At 50.6% G+C, this 26,128-nt stretch overlaps 1 protein-coding gene across 9 annotated transcripts in view; it reads left to right on the top strand.

The window, feature by feature from the left end:
• Window positions 1-760: 760 nt before the first annotated feature.
• TRAF3IP1 (TRAF3 interacting protein 1) overlaps window positions 761-26,128 on the top strand; it is a 68,696-nt gene continuing 43,328 nt past the window's right edge. For 6 of the 9 annotated variants that reach the window (XR_006602471.1, XR_006602470.1, XR_006602468.1 and 3 more), the window contains exons 1-15: window positions 762-1,029; window positions 4,316-4,384; window positions 4,758-4,919; window positions 6,740-6,883; window positions 6,984-7,412; window positions 8,817-8,888; window positions 9,772-9,847; window positions 12,342-12,443; window positions 13,814-13,909; window positions 18,586-18,687; window positions 20,801-20,821; window positions 21,756-21,840; window positions 22,286-22,369; window positions 24,794-24,917; window positions 25,122-25,158. Coding sequence is in view for 2 of the 9 variants with exons in the window: in XM_004743728.3 (XP_004743785.2) it covers window positions 907-1,029; window positions 4,316-4,384; window positions 4,758-4,919; window positions 6,740-6,883; window positions 6,984-7,412; window positions 8,817-8,888; window positions 9,772-9,847; window positions 12,342-12,443; window positions 13,814-13,909; window positions 18,586-18,687; window positions 20,801-20,821; window positions 21,756-21,840; window positions 22,286-22,369; window positions 24,794-24,917; window positions 25,122-25,158 (1,726 nt within the window). In the remaining 7 variants the exon portion in view is untranslated. Of the gene's footprint in view, window positions 1,030-4,315; window positions 4,385-4,757; window positions 4,920-6,739; window positions 6,884-6,983; window positions 7,413-8,816; window positions 8,889-9,771; window positions 9,848-12,341; window positions 12,444-13,813; window positions 13,910-18,585; window positions 18,688-20,800; window positions 20,822-21,755; window positions 21,841-22,285; window positions 22,370-24,793; window positions 24,918-25,121; window positions 25,159-26,128 lie in introns of all 9 variants that reach the window. The other 3 variants (XM_045066617.1, XR_006602472.1, XR_006602473.1) reach the window with 3 other exon arrangements.

The following is a 26,128-nucleotide window of genomic DNA, read 5'->3' as shown; positions in this document are numbered from 1 at the left end:
GCTGACCTTTGCGAAAAGAAATTAGTAAAGGAAGTTCTTCAGACAAGAGGCACATGATACTACATGGAAATTTGAGTCTATGCAAAGAATGAAAAGCATTGAAAACGGTAAAAATAAATGTTAATAAGTTATAAAGATACCATTACAAGAACGAAATGGATGAAAGGGGTCAAAAAGTGTAAATTTTCAGTTATAAAGTCAGTAATGGAGATATAAGGTGCTGCAAGATGACTGTAGTTAACAATATTGTGTCACATATTTGAAAGGTACTAAGATACATCTTAAAAGTTCTCATTACAATAAAAACTTTTTGTAACTATGGTGGTGGATGTTAACTAGACTCATTGTGGTCATTTTGCTGAATTCACAAAGATCAAATAATTATGTCGTACACTTGAAGATAATGTCTCCTTTCTCAATTATTTGTCAATAAAAAAAGATTTGAAGATGCAGGGGCAATCGGCACCTTTTTATAAAAAAAGAACGAGAAACAGGTCATAAAGCCTCCAAATCACCAGAAGGAATACCGCGGCGAGCCTGTGCCCGGCGGGTGGAAGACAGGTGCCCGGAATCAGCGACACTTGGTAGATGAATAAGGGCGTGGCTTGGTCCTGGTTGCCAGGCGCCGGCAGGACCTTGGGTACGAACCTCTCGCAGCGTGCCGCCGGCAGGGGCGGGGCGGGGAGCCGCGGCGCGTCCGTTGCTAAGGTCGCGACGCCCTGGCGACGGGGGTGGGCCCGGCGCTCTGCGCATGCGCCGCTGCCGACTCCGGTGCACTGTGGGATGGGAGCCCGAGCGGCACGTCGAGGCCAGAGCGGGCAGCGGCGGCGGCGGGGCCGGCGGCGGCCGGGGAGCGCGGCTTAGGCTCGGCTGGCCGGCGGGAGCGCGGGCGCGGGCAGCGCCGCCATGAACTCCGCGGTGGTGAAGCGGACGCAGGAGGCCCTGGGGAAGGTGATCCGGAGGCCGCCGCTGACGGAGAAGCTGCTGAGCAAGCCCCCGTTCCGCTACCTGCACGACATCATCACGGAGGTGGGTGCCGGGCCGGGGGCCGGGCGCAGGCCGGGGGTCAGCGTCCCGGGTGGGGGTCGGGACCCAGACGCGGGCGGGGGGCCGGAGAGCAGGTCGGGACCCGGGTAGGGTTCGAGGCCCAGTTGCGGGCCGGTGGCCGGGGTGCGGACTGAGGGTCGGGACCCTGGGGTGGGGGTCAGGGCCGGAATTCATGACCCAAGTGCGGGCCGGAGTGGGCCCCTAGCTGCGGGTCAGGGCCCAGGAGCGGGCGGGGCGGGGGTGGGGGGTCAAGTAGATGTCCTGGGGCAGGGCGAGCCCGGGTGGGGGGTCTGGGCGGGGGGTGAGGGCCTAAGTGTGGGGTGCGGGCTGGGTTCTAAGCCGGGAGTTGGGGCCCAGGTGGAGGTCAGGGCCCAGTTGCGGGGTGCAGACCCGGCCGGGGCCAGAATCAGGGCTGACGTCAAAGTTGGACCTCCTATAGCCTAGCGCAGGCCCTGCCAGAGGAACATCCAGTAGGCCCAGTTCTGCGGTGTACTGAGTTCCTTGCCCTCATCTCTGCTCTCCCCTTCTCATCCCTTCTCCTGAGCCGGCTCTTCTGGCTCCTTGAGCATTCTTTCTTTCCAGACTACCCTTGTACCTGTTAGCACTCTTCTAACATCCTGCCTGGCAGAGGCGTTTCTGGGATTCTTTTACCCCCTTCAGTGCCTCGCTCATGAAAGGTGATCAAAAATCGTTGGGGAATTAAGTGATTTATTTTTTATCCTCATATCCACAGTTTTTCTGCACACTTCTGTCCATGGTGATCACGTTTTGGATGCTTAATAAATACCTGTGGATAAACTTGCTGAACGTGGTTGTAGTGGGACCCACAGGGGAAAACTGTACGAGAGCAGGTTGATGTTGGCTGATGAAGGGCACAGCTTCACCTCCGCTGAGATTGGTCGTCTGTAACGTTTCCCCAGTGGAAGGTGAATTACTGGCTGATGGAGACTGTACTTATTTGTTGCCATATCCTGGATTAGCTGAACTGGGTAAGGTACACAGAAGGTGCACAGCACACATTCTTTGTTGAAGGAGGCTGTGTAGGCTCCTGGTAACTCATCTCCATGGTGCACTTAAGAAGAGCATTGAACTCAGGGACTTGGATGTGGTCGCTGGTCTCTGGGAGTTAGGAATTAGGCTGAACTTGCAGATTTCCAAGGGTTCTGCATATTGGTCCTCAAACTTCATTTCTTACTCTTGCTAACAGGTTGGGTGTTTTATTCTCCACAGCTTTGCTTTATCATTTGCTGCCTCAACTTAGTTTATAAGGTGTACCTCTGTGTTGAAAGCCCTAACTGTGCTTAGAACTCTCTGGAATCCCACACACATCCCAGTGCTGTCTTGCCTAGCCTCTTGTAGCTGGGGCAACACTTCCACCTGTCACTAGACGGTGTTTGGGGAAGGGACACAGCTGTGTGCTGCATTACTTTCGAAGTAGGCAGGTAGTGCCCTTGAACCCAGAAGGGAAGAAGTGAGTTAGCAGTGACTGCAGCACTTACCATACCCTCACGCTTTTATCTTCTGTTAGTCCTATCTCCCCACTGAAGTGGAGAGCTGGGAGGCAGGCCGTGGGGATAGGCCTCCTCCTGTGGGTCTTGGTGTGGCACTGGGCTCCTGGAACGTCAGAGTGCCTCGAAATGGGGAAGGGGGAGGGACTTTCAAGCAGGAACTGACTTTGTGAACCAGCAGCCAGGTTGTGTGGAGGCAGTTAAGAACAAGTGGTCTGCTTTTCTTTCATGGTTTTTTCCTAATCTAATGCTGAAATGAATTTCTCTGCTTATGGAAAGGTAAATACATTAATTGTCACCTGCTTGTTAAGAATTTTAGAATGATCAACATATTGGAAAGCATTTTCGTGTAAGAGGTAAAGAGCATCTTGAAAATCTTAACTCTGAGTGTTGTTTTCACAAGTCACCACATTAGTAATTTAGCCATAGCTAAACTGTTTCTTTCATAAATCAAAGCATTGATCTTGTAAGTTTAATGTTTCTGGTCCCTTTGCTTGCCAGCAATATAGGAAAACCTCAAGAGACAAAATGAAAAGGCTCTAGGAGTATGAAGTGTAGGATACTCTTAATATTCCGTCAGGAATATATCTTCTCAGGAGAAATGATAGCATGGCTCTTAGGTAGTTGATGAGAGTGAGAGCCAGCTTACTAGTGAGGCGTGCTTGGTCTCGGAGAAATTGCCTCATGTTAGCATGGGACTGTCCATTTTTCAACGAACATGACTTGCATGAATACATGTGCTTTAATTCCACCCACAACACACACATGTAGGTATATTCATCCTTCCTGCATACAGGGCAGCTGGCACTTGCCTTTCTGGTTTATTTTTTGGAAAAAGAAAAGAAAAGAAAAAAGAAAGCTTGTTGCTACTCATTTTGTTGACTTTATAGGGACTGCTTGCATTTTGAAAAGCCCTGGTCTGAGAGAACGAGGAGCTTGGCTATCTGTGGGCGTGGGGAGGAACAGGGAAGATCACCACCTCTAAAGCTGGTTCAGAATAATGGGGAGCTACAGGTTGACCGAGGGGAGGGACAGGAAGGGAGAAAACAAAAGTGACAATTGCACAGAGCATCCCCCTGTTGTGGTAAAGTGAGTGAGAAGAAAGACCTTTCCGTCCAGGCTCAAAACCCAGGCTGAGAGATTCCTGTTCTTTCCAAAGTCCATTTTCACCCTTGGGCCTGAGTGACCCTCGTAAGATACTGTTCCCCTGCCTCTGAACTTTCAGGGCCTCCTCGGAGTCCTAGGTGAAAGTCCATATTCTTGGTGGCTTTGACAGCCATCTGGATCAGGCCCGGCCTGACACTGGCCCTGCCAGACTCTGGCCTCAGACTCCTGCCCTGAACTTGTTCTGCTCTCTTGAACAGACCTTCTGGGCCCAGGGATTGTTTAGCCTGGCACATGGGTCCTAAACACTTCTGCCTGCCACTCAGCCCGTGGGCTCAGTGTAGATCCAGCGTCTTCTAGGAAACTTCCCCTGACACCCTGGCCCCTCCTATATTTGGACCAGGGACTGATCCTGTGCTCCCTCAGCATTCTGCAGGTCTGTTGCAGTGTTTACCTGTCCACACTTCCAGGCTGGGTTCCGCCTGTGTAAGGTCTCCCGGACAGTAGACACTTAAAAGCTGGCTGAGTTATGTGGGAGGGAGTTAAATCCTGGATATGGACAGACTCCGGCAGCTCTGACGGTGTGCGGTTCCGGGGCTGAGGCTGACACAGAGGCTGCCGCGATAGGTGCTGACCACGGCCTTGATCTTTTGAAGGTGATTAGGATGACCGGTTTCATGAAGGGCCTCTACACAGACGCTGAGATGAAGTCCGATAATGTTAAGGTAGGCCGGGGGGCAGGGGGCACCCCTCGTCCTTATAGTGGATGTATATCGTTTATATGCTGATGGGTGTTGAAATACAAGGTTGATTAATTAATGAATTGTGCTGTACTCTTTCTCATTTCACTTTCTTATTCTTTCCAGCTGCATATCCTGCTAATTTTATCCACTGAGAAAGGGAACTAGTGTTTTAAAGGTCCCTGCTAGGCTCCCACCTCAAACTAAATGCTTTATTTGTTTTTCTTTTGTTACAAAGAGTGAATATTTCCACATCTGACCTACTTTAAATAGTAAGTGTGCCTTTTAAGCAAACTGAAGATGATGGAGACTTTCTTGGATGAGTTTTTCATTTGTATTTTAAATGGAAATCTTTCAGGATAAAGATGCAAAAATTAGCTTCCTTCAGAAGGCCATAGACGTGGTGGTGATGGTTTCGGGAGAGCCACTGTCAGCAAAGCCAGCGCGGATCGTGGCTGGGCACGAGCCTGAAAGAACAAACGAGCTGCTGCAGAGAATTGGCAGATGCTGTCTCAGCAAGGTAACATGGAGGGACCAGAACGCAGATGCAGCAGTCCTGAGAGACAAAGCGGGGTGACAGGCACCCGCAGGGTGGGGGGCAGTGTCTGAGGAGGGAGCCCTGGGAGGTGTCTGCCAAGCGCAGTGCTTTGGCCTCAGAGTTCCAGAAGGACTGAGTCAGAACTATACAGTGAAACAAAGGTCTGCCATACCAGGTTCTTCAGGTGTTAAGTATGAATGAGGGAACTTCGTGGACACTGGCTCTTGGTGGGGGTGGCGTGCCCAGCGGCCAAGCCCTGCTGGCTTTCTCCTTTAGAGCCTCCTTCCAGGGCAGGGGCTGGGGGCTGGATAACTTGCTGGGCTGCTTCCTCGGAGCTTATGGCATGGCCCTGTACTCTGTCTGCCTTTGCAGCCTTTTGTGTCTGCTTCTTTCCTTCCATTCCTTCCTTCCTGTCTTCTCTCTCCTCTCTGCCCTCTGTTTTTCTGATCCTCTTCCTTCTGGCTACTAACAGCGGAGCTGCGCTGCCTTCAGAGAAAGCCGGTGTCACCACATAGGGAGTGATTCGCTACTTCCTGAGATCCTCATTGTGGGTTGGAGACTTGGCCTCTCTGCTTAGATCCAGCCCAGGCCATGCTTACTAGGGACGCCAGAGGGCATCTCGGCTTGGCGATGCCAGCTGGGCATTTCCAGGGCCTTTCTTTTTTGTGGGATCTAAGTCGGAGGGCAGAGCTAATCCGGCCCTTCGTGTACCTGATGGGTTGTGGGCTGGGCCTAACCTTCCTTGTTTCCAAAATAGGCAAGAGGGTGGGTTTCAGCCTGCCATGGCAGGGGTGGGGGTGAGGATGGGGATGGGAGCTTGTGGTATCAAGGAGGCCTCCAGTGCGTCCTACCCTGATCTCCATCCAGATCTCAGGTTCGGAGGCACACAGCTGATTTCGCCCATGCCCTGGCTTCGTCCCCAGTCCCCACCCCTGCATCCTTCCTGTTACTTCTTTTTCAAAACACTTTTGACTCCCACATTCCCTGCTTAATCCTTTGCCAGCTTCCTGTTGCCTGTCTGTGGGCACAGCCAGCTCTGTGACCTGGCTCACAAGGGTCCTCGAGTTGCTGCTACCCCCTCCCCTCCTCTCTCAGCTCCTACACCTGCACCTGGATGCTGAGGTCCTTGGCCTTGGTCATGCCCTTCATTTCTTCATCTGGCTCTGGTTGTGGATAGGTTGTTTCCCGGAGCCCTGGCCTTTCCTCTCTCCGCAGCTGGGTAGGCACACTGGTGTTTAGCTGCCGCATCTGTCCTCTCCTCCGAAACCCAGTGTGTCCTCAGCATGACATCTGGTGCCCGGTGTGATGGTCGCTCCGTGTATCCTTGGGGAGCAAGTGAGCATGTCAGTGAGAGGGATGCCTGCCCGGAGGTGTTGGAAGCTTCTGTGTGGAGTCAGGGAGGCCATGGGAGGGTTTTGGGGTTCAGTCGAGCTTGAGTCAGATCATTCTGGGAGACCCTTTCAGTACTGGGCCTTTGCGATCCTGCGGGAACCATGTGGCATCTGTGGAGTCACGCGCGGTAGCCGTGTTGTCCTTCAATGACACGCATGTCTACACTTGAGCCAGTTCAGGGGGATTGAAGTGGGATTTGCTTAGCTTGAGTCGACTCTGCTGGTCATGTCCGGAGTGGTATACTTGGTGACTGATAACAGCATTTCCTTCTAGTAGCTTATCCTTTGACTTTCACGTCCACGTGTTTAACGTGTTTAGTGAACTGTCCACGAATGTGGACACTTGCTTTGGTCTCTTGTGCTGATCTCATTTTCACCTTGTGTTCCATTTCCTCCCATTCGGACCACAAGCTCTCCAGCGACGAGGCAGTGAAGAGAGTGTTAGCTGGAGAGAAGGGGGATCTGAAGGGAAGGTCCTCACTGATGTCAAAATCTCAGGAATTGGACAATAAGAATGCACAAGAAGAAGAGCCCAGAGTTCATAAAGATAAAGAGGTGAGTTGCAGGCTGCACATATTTGAAAATAATGAGTCTTTCTAGAGTTCAGGTAAAGATATTTAAAAAAAGTGCTATTGTTGTTTGACCTTCTTTTCAGGATAAAAGGAACTCTGAAATTAATGAGAGGAGTACAAGCAGAGATCGGAAACAGCAAGAAGAAGTGAAGGAAGAAAGCAAAGCAAGAGAGAAGGACAAAGAGAAGGAGAAGACGAAGGAGAACGACCGTGAGAGACATAAAGATCCTGAACGAGACAAGCACCGAGATGGGGAGAGAGAACGAGCCAGGAACCGGACCAAGCAGGACAGAGACCGAGGCAACAGAGACCGCGACAAAGACCTGGACCATGAGAGAGAAAGAAGGAACGAGGGAGGAAAGGAGAAAGAGAGGTGGAAAGACCGGGAGAGAGAGCGTGAGCGAGACAAGGCCCGGGACAGGGACAGGGACAGGCGGAAGCTGAAGGATGGGGAGCACTCCAGGGACCCTGACAGGGAGAAGAGCAGAGAGCATGACAAACCTGAGAAAAAGGTAAAGTCCTGCTTGAAAACCTCTGTCTTTAAGAAGAGTTTGTATTATTCTCAAAGGTGTTTCCTATCTTTGTCGCAGTGCGATGGGGACTCTGCTTCTCTCCAGCGCTATGGTAAAGTGATGCCACTCGGGCATTCCCAGTAGAAACCCAAACGGACACCAGTTTTGCAGGGGTTCTGAGCCTCTGGCTGCATGTGTGCATCTGGGTGCTTTTTGAAGATGGGGGGCCCACCCAGTAGCTACAGGAGCCGTCCTTCCAAGCTGCCTCGGTTGTGTATGTGCTCCTGGATGTGGCTGAATGTATGGAGCCTCAGGGCACCTCTCTAGGTCTTGTGGGTGTCAGCAGATACATACAAGACTTCCGATTACTGTAATTATTGCTTAATTAAATTTTCAGGTAAATTTGTGGTTGGCCAGAAATTTTGTTCAGTTGCCGTGTTTTCTAAATGTGCAAGTTACTTTTGGGTTCACTATAGGTGGTTCAGGTCTCCGTTAGGGGCTGGCCCTGCACATGGCTGTTCTCATGGGGACAGTGTGTTACAGAGTGTCTCTGGAGGGTTGTGAAACTCTCTTGGTCTCCAGCTGCCAGGAAGGAGGGAGTGGAGGTCTGGACAGATTCAGGGTCAGAAGCGTGGGGAGGGGCGGGGACTGTGCAGCACTCATGACTCCTGCGGTAAAGGACCAGGTGTCCAGCTGGTGGTGCGGTGCCCCTCATCCTAAGGGGACAGCAGGCTGGGCTGCGCAGAGCCTGGTGCTTCCAGCAGGAAGTTTCAGAACCATCGTTGAGCTTGACGGTCATCCCTTGCTTTTCAGTCTTCACCGGGCACAAGGTCTGCGGCCTAGTCTCTTCTAGGCCTTTCATCAGGACGTGTTGGTCAGAGACTTGACTGTGGCTCTGAGCTGGGGCTTGTGGGTGCCCTGTACTTCCCTTTGGGAATATTTCCTGATGGAGAGTCTGAAGCTTTTGCCTGACGAGAATCCTCTGTTGGAAAGTTGCCCCCTCCCCCCGCCCCATAATGAGCTGTGGCTGTGTTTCCTGGTGGCTGGCAGTTTCTCTTGTTCACTCCTTCCCCTGTTTCCAGATTTCCCCCTGTTTTATGGGGGCGTGTCCAAGAGATTTGGCCTGGTGTGGGCATCCCATGGGTCCCGCTGTCCCAGAGTTTCCTGGGAGGTGCTGCCCCAACCCCCTTGACCCCTGCCTGCCCTACTGGGAATGATCCGACGGCCCTTGTGGAAGCAGGCAGCACACCAGCTGCGGAAGCTCAGGCCTGGAGGGGGACGGATGCTCGTAAGGGAAGGGTGCTCTTACTGCTGCTCAGCAAGAAACATCTTGAACCTCGATGTGGTTTTAGGTGTCACAGATTTGAGGAATTCTAAGAATATGATGAATTTTTTTCTTAACAGTCCTCAAGCTCAGGGGAGGTGTCCAAAAAGATGCCAGATGGATCTTTGAAAGACTCCAAAGCTGAAACAGAGGTAAACTTTGAAGAATAACTTCCAGAGACATAAACCATGGCTGTGTTGACGTGGTGACACCATGCTGTGGTCTCCTCTAGTCTGTGGGGACCCTGGGGTGCAGGGGATGTGGTGTAGGCTCATGCATGAGCCCTAATTTCTATGCTGGGCTCTGGGCTTCCCTTATATACTTATTTGACGGGTATGACGTGGGGTACAGAGGGATGCGGGAGTCATTTGGGAGAGGCTCTGGGTGAGGATCCAGTCTCTAGGCAGGCTGGGACAGCTAGGCTGCCAGAGGGATCCCTTCGAGTTCTGTTTTGCCTGTGTGAGGTCTGGTGGCGTATGTCCTGTGGCTGGAGCAGATCGTCTCCCTGCCTCCAGGCCCTGGAGATTCGACTCAGGCCAACTTCCCTAAAGCACTTTGCATTTCTGGGGACGTGTCCAGGCAGCTGCAAGGAAGGTGGACTGGGTGTGACACAGAGGCTGGGAGGCCGGTTAGGAGGGAGTTACGGCAGGCTGAGCAAAACCTTAGGGCTGCTGTGTGCTCGGTTTGAACACGTGTGTGTTTGCACCCAGAGCTGTCACAATGCATGCGAATAATTAGCAGATAGCAAGGGAGATGGGGTCCTCATAAACATACCTGGTAAGACCATACTCAGTGTGGTTGACGGGTTGCTGGGCTTTGGACTGCTTTGCAGAAAGAAGGATTTCTGAATTTAGAATAAGGGAGGCCTGAGAGTCCTCTGTTCACCCTCAGGTCTGGGCTGCTGAGCTGTGCGGAGTTAGTGGTTGGTGTGTCCTATTGCCTCTTTGTTCTTCCTCGAGCAGCGTCTGCATAGTAAATCTCGATGCACTGCTGTGTTGTGCCTCAACTAATTCTGTCTGTTCTCCTTTCTTTAAGACCGAGATTTCCACTAGAGCGTCCAGGTCAGTGGCAACAAAAGCATCAAAACGGCGATCCAAAAATGCAGTGGAAGGTACTGAGGATTTATCATATAAGGAGCTGAAAATATGGGTATTAATCATAGTATCTGGTAGAAAAACCACCGTGTGGTCAGAATGCAGATCTGCCATTGGGGGGAACAAAGACTATGTGAAAAGGATGAAGATATGTCTCCCTTTCTCTCTCTCTCTGCATACACACACACCCACGTGCGTGCCTGTGTACATGTGTGAGCACATGACACCAGCGGCAGAGTACCACCTCTTTGCTAGAGATCTGTCACAATCTAAAAGATGCGATCGAACTATAACTTTCCAGAAATAGCTATCAGTCACCCTTTTTTGTTGACTCATGTCTTTGAAGTGGTGGCTCAGTGCAGTCCTGACTCAGTGGCCAGCAAGGACTTGGGGTGCGGGGATCACTTGTAGGTGATGTTCCTGCATTTCAAAACAGCAGGCCCCATCTCCTGGGAGTCGTGCTCCTAAGATCTGAGGTTGAAGTGAGCAGACCTGGCTGGGGGTTTGCTTGAGGGTCACACCGGTTCAGCCCAACCAGCACGCAGGACAGGAGGGTCCATCCAGGGCAGGCAAGTGCTGCTGGGGACCAGTGCTGTTGCAGGTTTTCAGATGAAGTGTGAGGTTACTCTGAGCAGTGGTAATATCTGAAATGGGGTCCTTTTTCTAAACTGTTAAAGCAGCATGGCAGGAGAACCATGGTTGTAATTTCTCCTTCAGAATAGTACATAATGCTTTCATGAGCTTTTCCCTCTGCGGGCCATCTCCAGAGACAGGTTCCCCAGGGAGGCCTGGCACAGAGGGCAGGGACGTTGGCCGTGTCGGCTATGGGGTATGTTGACCAAACCCTCGCCCTATGCCTTTCCCACGGTTTCCAAGGCTTGCTGAGTCTGGGAGGTGAAATATGAGCAGTGTTAGCTCTTTTGAATTGCTAGGGAAATTGTGCATTTTTATGTGTGTTTGTAATTTTTATTGACTCCTTGGGCTTGTCTGTCCTTTGCAGGGTTCCTCACTGCTGTGCTGGCCATTGCAGTGTTATTCTTTTTTTTTTTTTTTTTTTAAAGATTTTATTTATTTATTTGACAGAGAGAAATCACAAGTAGATGGAGAGGCAGGCAGAGAGAGAGAGAGAGAGGGAAGCAGGCTCCCCGCCGAGCAGAGAGCCCGATGCGGGACTCGATCCCATGACCCTGAGATCATGACCTGAGCCGAAGGCAGTGGCCCAACCCACTGAGCCACCCAGGCGCCCCTGCAGTGTTATTCTTAATTTGCATAAGCTCACTGTATATTAAGAACATCTGCCAGTTTTTACATGAGTGTTCCCCTCACCCCGAAGTTCATTTCTACTCATTATGTTAGTTCCTGACTTGCCTGAGTGTTTAATTTTTATGCACTGGAAGTGACCAGTCTTTTTTTTGGTGGTTTATCCAGAGATTTGAGAGATGAAGATTTGTGTTTTGTCATGCATTTTTGTACTTAATCTTTTTAGTTAGTTATTATTTTAATTCATGCTGTAAGGTGATGTTTATTTTTTCAGAGTAACTCATCAGGTGTTCTAGAATCATTCATTTGAAGCCATTTTATGTGTTTATTCTTCTCGATTATTTTAAAACCATTGAGCCAAAGAATCTCCCCTCCCATAAACAGAACTAATAAACTGATCAGGTTTGTGTCCGACCCATGTTAAACTTACGCTTTCCGGATTTGGGGAAGATTGGATATTTCTGACCCCAAGTTAGTATGGGCGTCTCCCCGTGCACGTGTGGGGCTGTGTCTGTTCGTCCTGGATCACGACAGTTTGTTTTTGGTTGGTTTCAAAGTGGCATCTCCTTCTCCTTGTCCGTTCCTCTGGTGACTGCTGGAGTGTAGAAGCATCGTGGACTGCGGTCCTTGCGCTGCAGACTCGCCTTGTGTTCAGTCGTAGCCCGCAGCTCTTCTGTCGAATTGTGTTTTTTGGTAAGCCGACAGTTGCTGTTGTCTGCTTTTCTAGTATCTTGGCATGTGCATCTGAGTTTGCTGGCGAGCGGGCTGCCCACAGGCTCCTTTTCTGTGGCCACTAAGAGAGATGATCACCGAGGTTTGCAGCCTTCCTGATACTAGCCTTCCTGAGCCAACAAGCTGATGGCTCACCCTGCTGGTGAGCTGGGCACAGATCTCACAGTGCGGCCGCACCCAGCACAGCCTGTGCTCCGCCCTGACCTTCTGCCTGACTTTAATGGGTCACATTTAGGCGACTGTCCAGCATCTGGCAGGAGGGGGAGGCACCCCGTGGCCTGAGGGGATCAGCCTGGCATTTACTGGAGTGTGGGGTGTCCTGTTTGTTAAACATATTTAGAATCTTAAAGCTATTCTAGGATCTCTATAGAATCCAAAAAACATTCTTCTCAAAAGTACAATACTTTTGATTTGTTGTTAAGTGGCAATTATAGCAGAATAAGATACTAAGAATGAGTATACTGTACAGCATTATGAATTAAGCTTAATACGTACTTTCATTACGCAATTTCGTATCAGGAAGAAGGGGCTCTAGAGCCAGTGAAAATAGTCTTTCCCCTGAAAAGGAACATAACTCTTCCTACAGTAAAGCTAAGAAGGAGCACACCGTGAAGCAGCTTGGTAAGACGATGCAGGCCCCAGAGGGCCTGCGACTGTTGGGGAGTTGGCACCTTGCTTCCCTTTGACCACCGAGCAGGTGGAGCCCTGTGGAGGGCTGCCCTGCTGGACGTGGGGCTTGGGCCTAGAGCGGAGCGGGGGCGGAAGGGCCGTGAGCCTTGCCCGCTGAGTCGCGGGGCCACCCCAGCCACCAGCCTAGCATGGATCAGTCACAGGCTGGGATTTTGTACCCGGGTCTGCCCTTCTTTGTTCTGCAGATACTGATGGAGGACCTGCCCTTTTGAGTGCACAGTGTGGAGGGACTGGACAGATAATCAGGAGACCACAGGGTGTGCCCTTCCACGTTAGCCATGAGTCTTCTGATGTCAAATGTAGGAGCGGGTGCACAGGCGGAGAGGCCCTGGGGAGGGGACGTCTGGACAGAGAATTGACTGGGGGAAGGAGGACCTGTGAGTGTCTAGGCTGGGGCAGAGGCCCTGAGCTGGGGACAGCCTTGCCTGTTGGAAGGCAGGAGGCCTGGCAGTGAGGCTGGGTGGGGAGGCAAAGTGATAGGGTCTGCAGGAATAGGCAGGCCCGAGGCGTTGGGCCATGCAGGGTGAGAGTTTTGTAGTGAGCGTGAGTAGACATCCTCGGAGGACAGTAAGCAGGACTGAGGCATGACTAGGCAGATGTTAGAAACATCCCCTTTTCAGAGTGTGGAGGCAAGTATAGAGGCCAGACAGCAGTTCGTGTCCCAGTAAGACTGACAGCCAGGACCTGAGCGTTGCTGCTGAGGATGTGCTCAATGGAAGGGATAAGAGTCGCTGTGACTAGGTGGCCCTTTTTAGAGGAGAGGGCACAGCGAGAAGACCCATGGAGGGGTCTGGGCACCCAGGCAGTGCTGTTGCTGGAGTGTGAAGGCTTTGGGGGAAGCCTGTTTGCTGGGCTGGGGGGCAGTGCCAGGAATTTTCACACGTGGAATGTGAGGCACCCACTACCGCATGGCCCGGCAGTGTGTCCAGACAAGAGTGGAGCTGGAGGCCCACTCTTCAGGGAGGGAGTTGGGGTGACTGAAGGTAAAAAAGAAGTTGGGGGTTTTTCCCATGATGGTGTTTCCTGCTGTCACATGAAGATCCATGTGAAGTTAGTGTAGGGGAGCGTGGAGATCAAGACAATGAGCCCCAGAGCCAGCCAGGACCCATGGCGAGGGGCAGTACAGCATGTGGTCCTGGTAGAGAGCCCGGGGAGGGAGGAGTGGTGGTCAGGGGCGTGTCCTGGGACCCCGGAGGGGACCAGGTAGTGTGAGCCTGGTGTAAAGCCCTGTTTGTCCTGACCAGAGCCTCCCACAGGCAAAAACCTCTGCAGTATTTTAATCTGTCACTGTTTTACATCAGGAAGAAAGGAAGATAATATTTCAGCTAAAATGTTAGATCCTGTATTGTCTGGATTAAATCATGAAGCAGATCAGGAAACTACGACTTCAGAAATTGGTAAGAAAAAGATACTCTTTAGTTTATATTTCTCAGCACCTTGATATGAAATATTTATCTCTCAACATAATTGAGAGAGAGAGAGAGAGTGTGTGAGAGAGAATATGAGAGGGGAGAAGGTCAGAAGGAGAAGCAGACTCCCCACGGAGCTGGGAGCCCAATGCAGGACCCGATCTCAGGACTCTGGGATCATGACCTGAGCTGAAAGCAGTGGTGTAACCAACTGAGCCACCCAGGCACCCCAATAAAAAAAAGAGAATTTTTTTGTTCTTCTAACCACAGGCTAGTGAAGATCAGAAATGACTTGATACACCACTTGCTTTAATTTCCTAAATTATATGAGAAAGATTAACTCAGTTTTATTTAACTCTTACGTGCCTTTCTAGGTGTGACTTCCTTTCACATCTGGATAAAGATGCTTTCCTTATCTTGCTGTTGGGATTCCGCATGGTGATGTGGATGGTCAGAGAGAGAAATGGTCGTTCAGCTCTCCCATTCTGCCCTGCTGTGTTGTATTAAGAAAATGCCCCATAATAAGGATTTTAAGGTGCTTGCCAGGGCACGTTGGGGAGGTTGTTCCCTGTGGCAGGCGGTGCAAGGGGTATGCGTGCATCCCTACCCTGCAGCAGTGAGACGTGTGAACTGGGGATTTCAGATGGGCTGATCCTTGATGAAGAGCAGAATTTGCTGTGATGTCAAACTAAATTCTTAAGAAATACTAAAAATCTTGAGTGACATATGGGGGAAAATAGAGTGTAAATCTTGACTCCAGGAAAAGATAAGAATTTGTTTAGGCTGAACTTGTATCTTTTTGACTTTCAAAAACTCTGTGCCTATAGCTAGGATCATGGGAAGCACATCTTCTGGGCACATGCTTTCTCTTTAAGAGGTTGGATCCCTGAGAGCAGCTGTGTTTTTGGTCAGGGCAGCTGCTTTGTACTGTGTTCTCTGGGCTCAGCAGGGGCACAGGGAAAGGTGGGCCTCTTGAGAGGTGGTCCCCACTGATCTTATTCTGAGCAGGTCAGCTTTTCATGGTTTATGTAGGTCCTCAGTGGTGTGTGGTGACTGGTGTGGGGTGACTGGGACAGGGGGTGCCGAATGGGAGCAGAGGATGAGTTCTCACTTGACCTTGGGCTTGCACTGGGGGGCCTTGTCTGGGCTGCAGGCTGGTTCAGTCCGCTCTGAGCAGGGGAAGTACCAGGTGGTCCCTGTGCAGCAGGAGGGGGCTTGGGTAGTGCTGCCCATTTGGGCAGATGTGCCCACATCCCAGACCAGTGGGAAGATCCTGTGCCTCCTGTTTGCCCACCTCTTGGCCTCAAGCTAGCTTCATGGCATGTCCTCTGAGCCACAGTGACCTCGTGGTAAATGGCTCTTTAAACGCCTGCTGTGCGACTCAGTGAGGTCTGTCCACAAAGTGGCTGGCATGTCGCATGTGTGCCTGGCAGATCTGCTTCATGGATCTGTTTAGTGACTGCAAGCCCCACGTCAGGGTGAGGCATCGCATCCTGGGTTGGTAACGTGGATCCAGAATAAAGTGCAGAGGCCACTCAGACTACAGTAGTACTGACTACTACTGTAGTACCCAGTACTACCAAAGTACCCTCACTTTGTAGACACTACTGACCCACCGCTCAGTGTTCAGGGAGTGAGGTTCTGGGTGGAGGTTCGGGCGGAGCCTGGTGCCATCTGGTGGTCAGAGTGGAGTCCTGCACCCTGTCCTGGTGGTCCTGTGACCCCTGGTGTCTCCTCCCCTCTTCCTGCCACTGCCTGGGCCCTGGCTCCCTGTTATCACTGTCAGTCACTGTCATGCCAGTGACAGAGGTCACCTGTGCTGCCAGTCATTTGACTTTGGGATTCAGGGTTTGTCGGCAATTGTCACAGCTGCGGAGTTTCTCACTGTGTGTGATTTCCAGGTGCAGTGCTGCTGGGCTGGCCTGGGAGCCTTTCCTCCTGCTTGCCCTTCACCTTGAGCTGGTGCATAACAGCGTCACCGTGCCCCCGCTGTCCCTGGGTCTGACGGTGGCCGCAGGGCCGTCACAGGACCACTTGTTTGCTTCCTCTTTCAGGGACACTGAAGAGCTCAACAAGGAAATTACCCATTTCTTTCTCAAACACGAGCCACTTCTTCCCTGCTCCATCTTGGAATGCTTGCGGCGTGATGAGCCTCGTTCTGTTTACAGTTGTTCGACGGTCCAGGTTCTCCTGGAACACTGTGCCGTCTGCCTGTCTTCAACTTGTTTGGCTTCTGTCACTTAGATCATTTTGTCCAGTTGTGTAAAGGTTTTTACTATGAAAATGCAGAGGAGTAGGAAGAACTTTGAACCCCCTCCGACCCCTCACACAGATTCAGCGGTTCTCATGTCTCATCATAGGTGTGTTGTCTAGGGCCATATATTTTTATGAATGATTTCAAAGTCTGTTAAACATCCTGACATTTTAAATACTTCAGCATCAGCTCGGAAAACAAGAGAGATGTGCTGGGACACGCCCCAACATGGTTCCCTGTAGCAGGGTTACTGTTACCTGGTAGTGTCGAAATCTTCATGTTTCCGAAGTGTTATTTTAAAAAACAAAAAACAAGAAACAGGGTTCCATTAAGATGAACACACTGTATGTTTTTTATTCTTTTACTTTTTAAATGACTTGAATTCCCATAGTCCCCAAACCCCGTATGCTCTCGTCTTACTTTTTTAGTCTAGCGCGCTGACTGTGGAAGAGATGAGGTGGCCAACCTTGTAGAATGCTCCACCCTCTGGACACTCGTCCATTTCCTTGTGATGTCACTTCACTTATGACAGTTCTCTCCCCCTGCTTCTCCCCGTGTTTCTGTTTGATCTGAAGGCCTCATTAGCTTTGGGTTGAACATCTGGCTTCGCTCTGACCCTACATAGGCCAGCTGTGCCTTTATCTTGTGTTCTGTCTGGTTAAAATAGTGCTTCTGTGTCCCGTAACAGGATGCTCAGACTGGTCGCTGGGCCTGGCGGAGCCCCTTGTTGTAGGGCCTGGGTATCTGTTTGCATTTACACTTGGATGTCACCAGGAGCCCTGTGCTGTGAGCATCTGCACAGCACGCAGGCAGAGTGGGAAGCGGCTTGGGCGGTGTTGGGGGCTCTACCTGGTGAGTTTCAGGGATGATGACTGACAGGCAGGCACTTGGCCAGGCACAGTGCTCCCTGCTTTATAAAGCACAGATTCCCATTACTGGAGCGCCGTAAACTGGGGGTAACCGAGGCTCTGAAGAGGCGAGGAGCCTGCTCAAGCTGGGAAATCAGGACGCCGGGACCACACCCTTCCCGGATGGGTTCATTCATTCCTGGTGATTCGGACAACAGATTTTTTTTGCCAAGTCATAATAATTTTTATTTTTTAGGAGTGTGTTATTTCTTTTCTTTAAAGCTGTTATTTTGCAGACTGGTTAATCTGTCCTCTGATTAAGAATTGATTGTGGTATTATCAGAACATATAGTCTGTTTCTCTGTGTGTATTGGAGTTTTAGTAAAGCTTACTTAAGAATATTAGGAAAGATATTAAAACGACCATCATAGGCCTCTCAAAAAAAAAGTGCCACTAGACCTTTGAAGAGAGGAATGGTGCAGAGTGTCATCAGTCCCCTTGGGCTTTGGACAGAAGATATTGCATTTGGAAGTTAAGTTATTGTGCTGGTAGTTTTGAATGGTGTAGGAAATTTTTGACACTTTCAAATAAAATGTAACAATCTAAAATTTTTGCATGTTTTCTTTTAAAATACAGTTGCCAAGCTTATGTTTATTTTTACATTTGTTTTAGAGTTTAGTATTTCAAGTTGATTCTTTGGCTACCTTAGATTTAATAAATAATTACTTGAATCACTGTTTAAATGATCATTTTTATAGATTGAAAAAAATTTCCTTAGAAAATTATGTCTGTGAGGTTCTATTACATAAATTCAGTCTTTGATAATGATAGGTTGATTCTGATATAAACTGTTTATTTGAATACTTTTAAGAAATTATAAGATTGTATTTTAGGAAAGGGAACATTTTTTGAATTTTATTTTTGTCTTCTCCTGGTTTAATTTTAGAGTGGGGGTCCTTTAGTGGTGGATTAGTTTTCTACCCTGAGTCCTACCACATTAAAAATCTTTTCCTGCAGCACCTCCCTACCCCCTCCTTTATTTTTAATATAAAAAAAGGTATTATTTCTCGGGTATTTGATGTTTTTTCGATTTTTATAGACATTGATACATTAGTTAGTAGTTCACGGGGGCTTAGGAGCTTTCAGTGTGTCCAGGACTGTGAACTGTGGCACAGGAATCTTTCTTTCCCTCCTGCTTTGCTATAGTTGTCACTTAACTGCAGCTTCTCATCTGGGCCTGGCTGCAGTGAGGAGGTGGTGGATGGAGACAGGTAGCGTTAGGAAGTTTCTGGAAATGGGGGTAGAGGGACCAGTTTGTTTTGGCTTTGGGGATCCCAACCTCCTCCTGGGCTGAGTGGGCCTGGGGCCTTCTCCTATTCCGCGCACCCCTTTCCTCTCCTGATCCCACAGCCACAGCTGGGAGGAACATTCTTTGGTCAGGTGTGTGTAAGCTCGCAGTGTGGGAAGGCGTGGACAAGTAGGTGTGCTCTCTGCTGTCGAAGCCTAGAGGACCAGCCTGCCGTGGACATTGTCCTGACTCGTTTTACACTGTTTTCTGTCAGGAACAAAAGAAGCTAATACTAACTCAGCTAGTGTTTCAGATGATAACTCAGCGAGTATGTGGCGGGAGAATGTTGAGCCTGAGCCAAGAGTGAAGCAGAAAGGTAAGAAGGACACCCTGTCTTTGCCCCTTTCCCAGTGAGGGAGACTGAGCCACTGCACTTGCACGCTGGGGGCACCTCTCTGCGAAGGGGTCACCGCGGCTCTCTGACCCACATGGGGTCCAGGCCCTGGTTCTTCATACCTGCAGGACCAGATGTGGCAAATGACCCCCTTGTGCCGTCTTACATCAGCCAGGGTAGGGCATGTGGTCCTGCTGTGGTGGCCCCGGCCCCTCCCAGGTCCCCGGTGCTCTCGTGGAGGTTGCATATGAAGCCTGGCAGTGGTGAGAGGCCCCGGACACAAGCTTCGGCGTCTGTTCCAGGGAGGCCCATGGGCCGAACCATGCACCCCCACATTTTTTGTTCAGAGAGGACTCTGAAGCAGCTGGAAACACGGTCCTGACCCCGTGTTTCTCTCTGTAACGTTCTCTGGGTTTCTTCAGCTGTGCCTAGGTGACATTCTGCTTTTGGCACCGTCATTCCCAGCAGTTACGCTGTGGGGAAGGATACATTTGGGCCCCAGAGCTCCTGGCAGGCGTGGTGGGGTGCTGGCACCCGGTGGTCCAGTGTGTGACACCCTGGGGTTGGCGCCTGTCGGTGTGTTTGCCTTGGTGGGCAGAGCCAGCCTGGAGGATGCCCAGGGCTCAAGGGATGTCACCCTGGCATGGAGGCAGGGAAAGCTCCCGCAGGAGGCTTTGTCCCATATGCATCACGTTAGTTTAGGAGCCTTAGCAGCCTGGGCTGGAGTGGGGGATGGGGGGACGGGCAGGTTCCGGGGTACTTCGGGCAAGGGCTGTGCCAGAGATGGCCCGTGAGTGGCCCGGGGTGTGGTTTCCAGGGCGAGGGAAAGAGGGCCTGCATGCCTTGCTGGAAAGAGGCTGCGCTGGTGAAGGGTCCAGAGAAGACCCAAGTGTCTGGGGGGCAGGAGCCCTTGCCAAAGGGTGGGAGACCCCATCTGTGATGGGGGGGTCCGCTGTGCACACTCTCCCTTTGGGTGTTGGCCCTGAGATCCAGCAGTTGCACGGGAACTTGCAGTCTGTCCCCAGCATTGATGGTGGGAGTTTGGAAGAGAGCCCCGGGGTCTGGAATCCAGGGCCCCATATCGCACACTGGCTGCCACATGCTGGACTCTGTCAAGCACACTCCAGATGGCGTGGTGTTGAGGAGAGACTCTGCCACTAGCTGCTCTGGCCCTCGGGCAGTGCTGTCAACTGGGTCGAGCTCCAGTCCCGCATTGCTGTCACCCCATCCTTACAGTGGTGCTGTCTGGAAACGTGATTTCCAGGCCCCTCCTAACCCACAGTTTGTGAGGCTCTGTGGGTGCTGGGCCGTCCTCTTCTCTGTGCAGTGTGCCCTCTGGGAGGTTCCTGTGTCCCACACCCAGAGGTCCTGCAGGGCCTCCCACTTCTTCTTGCCCCATAGGCCTGGCTTTTCTTCTCAGAGTCACCTTCTTTAGGGCACCATTTGTGTCGGTCTTGGACTAGTAAACAAAGATCTGAAGTTCACCTCAGCAGACAAACTGTGGTGTCTGAGGAGTGCCGTGTGCCCTCGGGAGCCCTGGACCTGGTCCTTGTGCGTGGGATAGGTCCCTGTGTGGAGGTGGGCTTGTAGTTAATGGGGGATGCCCGGCAGCTCCCTTGGCTCAGACTTGGACCTGTGCCGTCCTGGTGCGTCTGAGGGTTTGGTCCTTTGTCTCAAGTGTGTCATGCAGAGAGTATCCTCTTGGGACTTTAAGTCCACCCCCCGCCTCCACCCCCGCCACAGTGCTCTCCCGCTCATGTCCTTGTGGCCACGTAGGTCCCATTTGTCCCCAGAACACAGCCTCCTCTCAGATCTCTCTCATTTGTGTCTGTGACCCACTCTCTTCGTACTCCTGTTGGCTCTCTTCATTAATAGCATTTTAGGATTCATAGCTTGCTTTGTTCTCTGTCTTTCGATTTTCGAAAATAAAGTCTTGGCAGTGGGACACTAGGATTGGCTATGTGTTCCCTGACAGGTATCCACTGTTACTTGGTTTGTGTTTTTCCGTAGTCCTGCTATTTAATGCACTGAGCTTTACCAACACGGAAGTCGCTTTTCTGATGTACCTTATTATTATTATTATTTTTTTTTGCAGGTGACTCTCCTAGTGATGCAGGTGAGGAACGGCCTGAACTGGGTGTATTTGATATAAATTTTGCATGTGTGTGTAGATACTAACATGTATTCTCAGATTTGTTTTACACACTGAGTTAGTGAAAGAATAAGGAAACATAACTATGTTACTTTAAGATTTAATTTATGTATCCTTTGTTCCAGAAGAATGTATTTCACTTCCGAGAATAAAACGTGTATTTCTAAATTCAAAGTCTGATTTATCCTATTTTCTAAAATACAAAGCCCTTTTACTTAAAATGCAGGAGTAAATTTAAGTGCTTTAGTAGTTAGGGGTTGTTTCTTACTGATTTAATTTTTTTATTAAAATGAAGAAAGTTTTACTCAGATTATAAAAACCATTTGGCACATAACCAAAGTAGAGTTTTTTAAATGCAGAAAAATATCAAGAAGGAAGCGAAAAACACTGTTTCTAATCTAAATGAATGTCCATCTAGAACCCGCGTTGTGTGTGTGTGTGTGTGTGTGTGTGTGGTGTGTGTGTGTGATTAAATACCTTACTATCCTCAGTTTCGTGTTAGGATGGTGACACTGTTCTTTGCCGAGGGTCTGCTGACGTGACCCACAGTTGACACTAACAGGTGGTGGGTGGGGAACATCTGGACACACAGATCGCATGTATCCGTCCCTCTCAGGTTGTATTTCCTTTATGTTAACTTGCTTGACTGGATGAACCTACCTTTTGAATTCCATTTCTTAAGAAATTGAACCAGTTTGTATTTCCAGGGTTTGAGTGCACCCGTCTCCCCCAATCTTCACTGAATCTAGGCATGAATTGTCTGTTTTATCTTGATGAAAATAAGAGATGAATAAAGCTCATGTATATTTGCGATTATTGGATTGCTGTCTTTTCAAGTATTGATTACCTGTTTGTATTTCTTCCTTCGTGAACTGCTCACTGGATTGTCATGCTTCAGAAGGAGAAGTTGGACCTTCTGGCCCAGAGAAGCCTGAGGTGTCCGAGAGCTCTGAGCTGCCAGGCGAGCTTCCAGCCAACCTCAGGTCTGTGGGCCCCTGTCCAATGCCTGGGTCGCCACCGCCTGCTTCTTTCTGCACCTCCCACAGTTCGTTTAGTGCTTGAGCTCAGTTATGTGCAAAGAAAGCAGAAACCATTTAATTTAATTTTCCTGTATTGGATAGAAGTTACTACACATAGGACATTATAAAGATTTAGGGAAATTCATAATTATGATAAATTATATTTTGATTACTGAGAGTTACATAATTCCTTTTGAGCCTAAAAATTAATGAAAACATAAGATTAAAAGATGGACACTTTTAAACCTGACAGATTAACGGGATGTTCTTAACATTCTGCAGAATGTGTCCCGACGAGCATGTTGATGGTGGGAAATTAGTAGTATTGTTAATCTTTGTTTCTTGTTGTCCCTTTGAAATGTCCAAGTGTGTCATGTCCCCTCTTTGGTTTTCCCGGGTTTGGGTTTAGAAGAATACCTCGGCCTGGGAGTGCGAGGCCAGCACCCCCCCGCGTGAAGCGCCAGGACAGCGTGGAGGCGTTGACACCAGACAGGTGAGACCTCTGTGGGGGTGCTGTGCTGGGTGGGGTGAGGGCGGGGTGGGGCCACTGCCAGCTGACTTGTGGGGAAGCCGGGTCAGGCCACATGCCCCCAGCCACACACTTAAGTTAGCTGAAGAGAAAATGTGCTTTATATTTATTGCATGGTGTGGGGGTAGGGGAGTTATTCTTTAAGAGAAGTTGGGGGCCAGGGGGAGTATTTTCTAAACATAGAAGCAACAAGGGGGAAGATAGGAAAAAAAAAAGATTTCAAGGCTTAATTGCACACAAATATAAGATAAAAGGTCAGAAAGTCATAAAGTATGTGAAAGCAAGCCACAGACAGGGCTCTCTAAGTGTTACAACTATCCCTGTGGATGTAGTGTGATCTTTAGAGGAAAGTACAAGAAATCAAAACATAAAAATAGAAAAATAAAGCAGCCCAGACCGGCATGGTTTAAAATAGAGCAGGAGGCAGGAACTGGGGACAGGTGTGGCTGCATTGTAAGGGACACGAAGGATTGATGCAGGAGGTGGCAGGAGGGAGAGGTTGTGAGAACATTACTCTTCATTGTTTCTGAGATGAGGAGATGGGCGCATGTGTCTGGTGATGGGACCGACCTGAGGAGATGGGGAACTGGGGAGGTAGGAGCTGCGGGGGTGGGAGGATTGGTGGAACATCGTCCCTAAGGGGTGGGGGGACACAGAGGGATTGGCTTTGGAGGGGATGGTGCATATAGGTGAGTTCTAGAATAGAAGCTGCCCACTTGTCTTGTGAACCCAGAGCAAGTCTGGGCGGGGAGGCCCAGAGCCCTACTCCCAGGGATCGGGTGAGGGTCCTCATCTGGGGTCTTGTCCTCTTCCCAACCCCCAGCCTTCTGTGAGGCTATGTCTGGAGACCCCAAGTAGTGTCAGGACTGGGAGGGCCTAGAGGGAATGTTCTTGGCATCTAGCTGGGCAGTGGGGCAGGGGTGAGGTCGAAAGTCCCCCTCAGACTGGCAACCCCACCCAGAGGACCGTAGGCCCAGAGGTCTGTGGCGTAGCATGCGAAGCAGGAAGCTGGGCTGCCTCTGGGTGCACGTGGTGTGAAGTGCTGCCGTGGACTTTGTTCCCCCACCTGGGCAGGTGCCTGTTGTGGGCTCTGGGCGGGCACAGAGACAGAAATGTGGGCGATGGTGGTCCAAGAGTGGGGTGCTCAGGTTTGAGGTTGGGGGCTTGCTGCCAGTGGCAGTGCCCAAGGGTGACCCTGAACGTGTAGCTGGGTGATGGAAGCAGGATGGTGGCAGGAGGGCTTGGGGACCCTAGAGCTAGGCTTTGGGAAGGGCTGTTTCTCAGTAAAGATGAGGGCAGTGGTGGCAGGGAGCCAAGAGTACAGGGGAGCTGCCTGGCAGCTGGCAGCGGTGACAAGGGGGCCAGAGAGGCTGTGGTGTGGAGTCAGAGTTGGCAGACTTGAGAGAGAGTGATCTGGAAGACACAGTAAGCACAAGAAAGCTGCCGTCCCTTTGGGCCTGGCCATGGGAAGCTGCTGCTTGAGGCAGGGGAGAATGGAGAGGGCTTGCTGATGAGGGATGGTGTGTGGGAGGGGCTTGAGGGGTACAGGGCTTGGGGGAGATATGGGGTGTGGTGAGGCTGGCCCTGCTGGAGGCAGGACATTGCCTGTGAGGGTTGAAGGGCCCAGCGAAGAAGCTGAGGGTGTTTTGGGGGAAATGTGTACTGTTTTGAGAGCTCATACCCAAGTGCATGAGTTTCCTGCTGACCTTGTGTGTTACCCTGAAGCAAGGGAGAGGGTGTGTCTGTGTGTGTACCAGTGATCGTAGGGCACTGGGGGTTAAGGGCACTCAGTAAAGCAGGGTTGTGTTACGCTGCTACGTGAGAAGTGAAGGCAGGTGGGACTGATGGGGAGCTGGTGAGTGTCTGGGTTTGGAGCCTTGTGACCTGGGCCCAGTGTGGTCGGCGTGAGGGCCTAAGCAGAGGGCAGCTGACAGTGGCCTGCAGTGGGGTGACAGTAGGTAGGGCTATTCCAGAGGGTGGCTTCAGGAGGTCTAAGAGAGCCCTTGGACAGACATAGTCACATTCGAGGACAGGTCCAGGCCTGTGGGCCAGGCAGTTGGGTATTGGACTGGCCAGAGTGGTGGTAGGTCTTGGTGGAGAGGAGGTGCTGGGCAGGGAGTTGCAGCCAGGGGAGGAGTGAGGCTCCGAGGGCCCTCGGGAGGTAGGGGTGTAGGGAGGGGGCGGGGCGGATGGAGCACAGAGGGCAACTCTCATAGGGACCCAGGCGTGGGTCTGCACTTGGCTTCCACACCTGGGTTTTGTGACATTCTAGAAGCAGGTAGGCAGGTAGTGGTTAAACTCCTCTCTCGGAGCCTGGCATGCAGGGGGTTGATGCGGATGTGTGATCAGCAGCTCTTCCGATGTAACCTGATTCCTTTTTCTCTTTAGGACAGGAAGTGGGAAAATCGTTGCCAGTGTGATCGTAGACGCGCAGAACTCCGACAATGAGGACGACAGTCAGTTTGTGGTGGAGGCGGCCCCCCAGCTCCCTGAGACATCGGAGCTGGAAGTGGTGAGTTAATGGGAGCATCTGTTTCTGACGTTGCCCCTGGAAGGCCTTGGAACTTCTGATCCAGCATTGAGGTTTATGTAGATAAAACGAGCCTCTGATTTTTCAGTCAGATTTCTGCCTTCTTTAACTGTGTCATTGCCTTGAGGAGATCCATGGAAGCAGCATTTCAAGAATCAGCTTTTTCCTTCTTGCTTTCCTGCCCAGGTGCCTGCAGTAGACATGGAGGCCGAGGAGAAGCACGGTGAGTGGCAGGCGTGGCTGTGAGAGGTTCTTGCACACGGGAGCTCCATGCACCCCGCATTGGTCCTGGTGGTATACCAGGGCACGGATGGGCTCCTCCTCGGTTGTGGGTTTAGTCTCAGAGCTGATGGGCGCTGGGCCTTGGGACCCTGGGGCTGTCTGTCAGTGGCTTCTGACGTGGCATGCACTTAGATTAAGGGTTAGACTTCTGGGGTCGTTCCCAAATTGACGGTATTTGTAATACTACTTTTCCTTTTCCCAAGTATCTTCTTTGATTCCAAACATTTGCAGAAGCAGAGAGAGTAGTCCAATGAACTCCCTGTACCCGTCACATGGTGTCCATGGTGATTGGCTCATGTTTTGTGTAAGCCTCTGGCTGCTGCAGACCCCTGCTCCCCTAGACTGTTCTCAAGTCCTAGAGAAGATCGTGTCTTGGGTTAACATGTTAGATGTAGCTTTAAAAGATAAGGGCTCTCTTCCAAAAAACATAACCATAAAAACGAAATAATTTCCTGATATTATCACAGTTTTTCTAGTTATTTTGTAAATTTTTTTCTAGTTTGAGTCAGAATCCAAATAAAGTCCTACCATTGGATTCGATTGAACTCTTGGTCTCTCTTGTACGTTCCCTCCCTCCCCTTTCCCTTGTAATGTATTTGAGGAGAAAACTGGTTGGTTGTCCTGTAGGGTCTCCCATAGTTGAGTGTTGCTTATTATATGCTCATGGTATGGTTTTTTACATATTCTTTTATTCTTGTAACTTAGTCCCAGAGACTTGGTCAGATGCAGGTTTTGAGCAAAAATACTGGTAGGTGGTGTTGGTTTTTCCTGCTGTCTGCTTGTGACGTTAGCTTGGGTCATTAAGGGCTGCAGGATGGTGATGTTCTCATCCACCCTCCCTTCAGGGTTTGGCTGGCGGATGCCAAGGTGCAGAGCTTCCCACCCCACCCAGCCTCTAACCGTGCCGTGGC

This window comes from Mustela putorius, unplaced genomic scaffold, assembly GCF_011764305.1.
Source record: "Mustela putorius furo isolate JIRA1106 unplaced genomic scaffold, ASM1176430v1.1 tig00003869_pilon_pilon_pilon, whole genome shotgun sequence".
NCBI lineage: Eukaryota > Metazoa > Chordata > Mammalia > Carnivora > Mustelidae > Mustela > Mustela putorius.
This window is presented reverse-complemented; position numbering and strand designations above follow the sequence as displayed.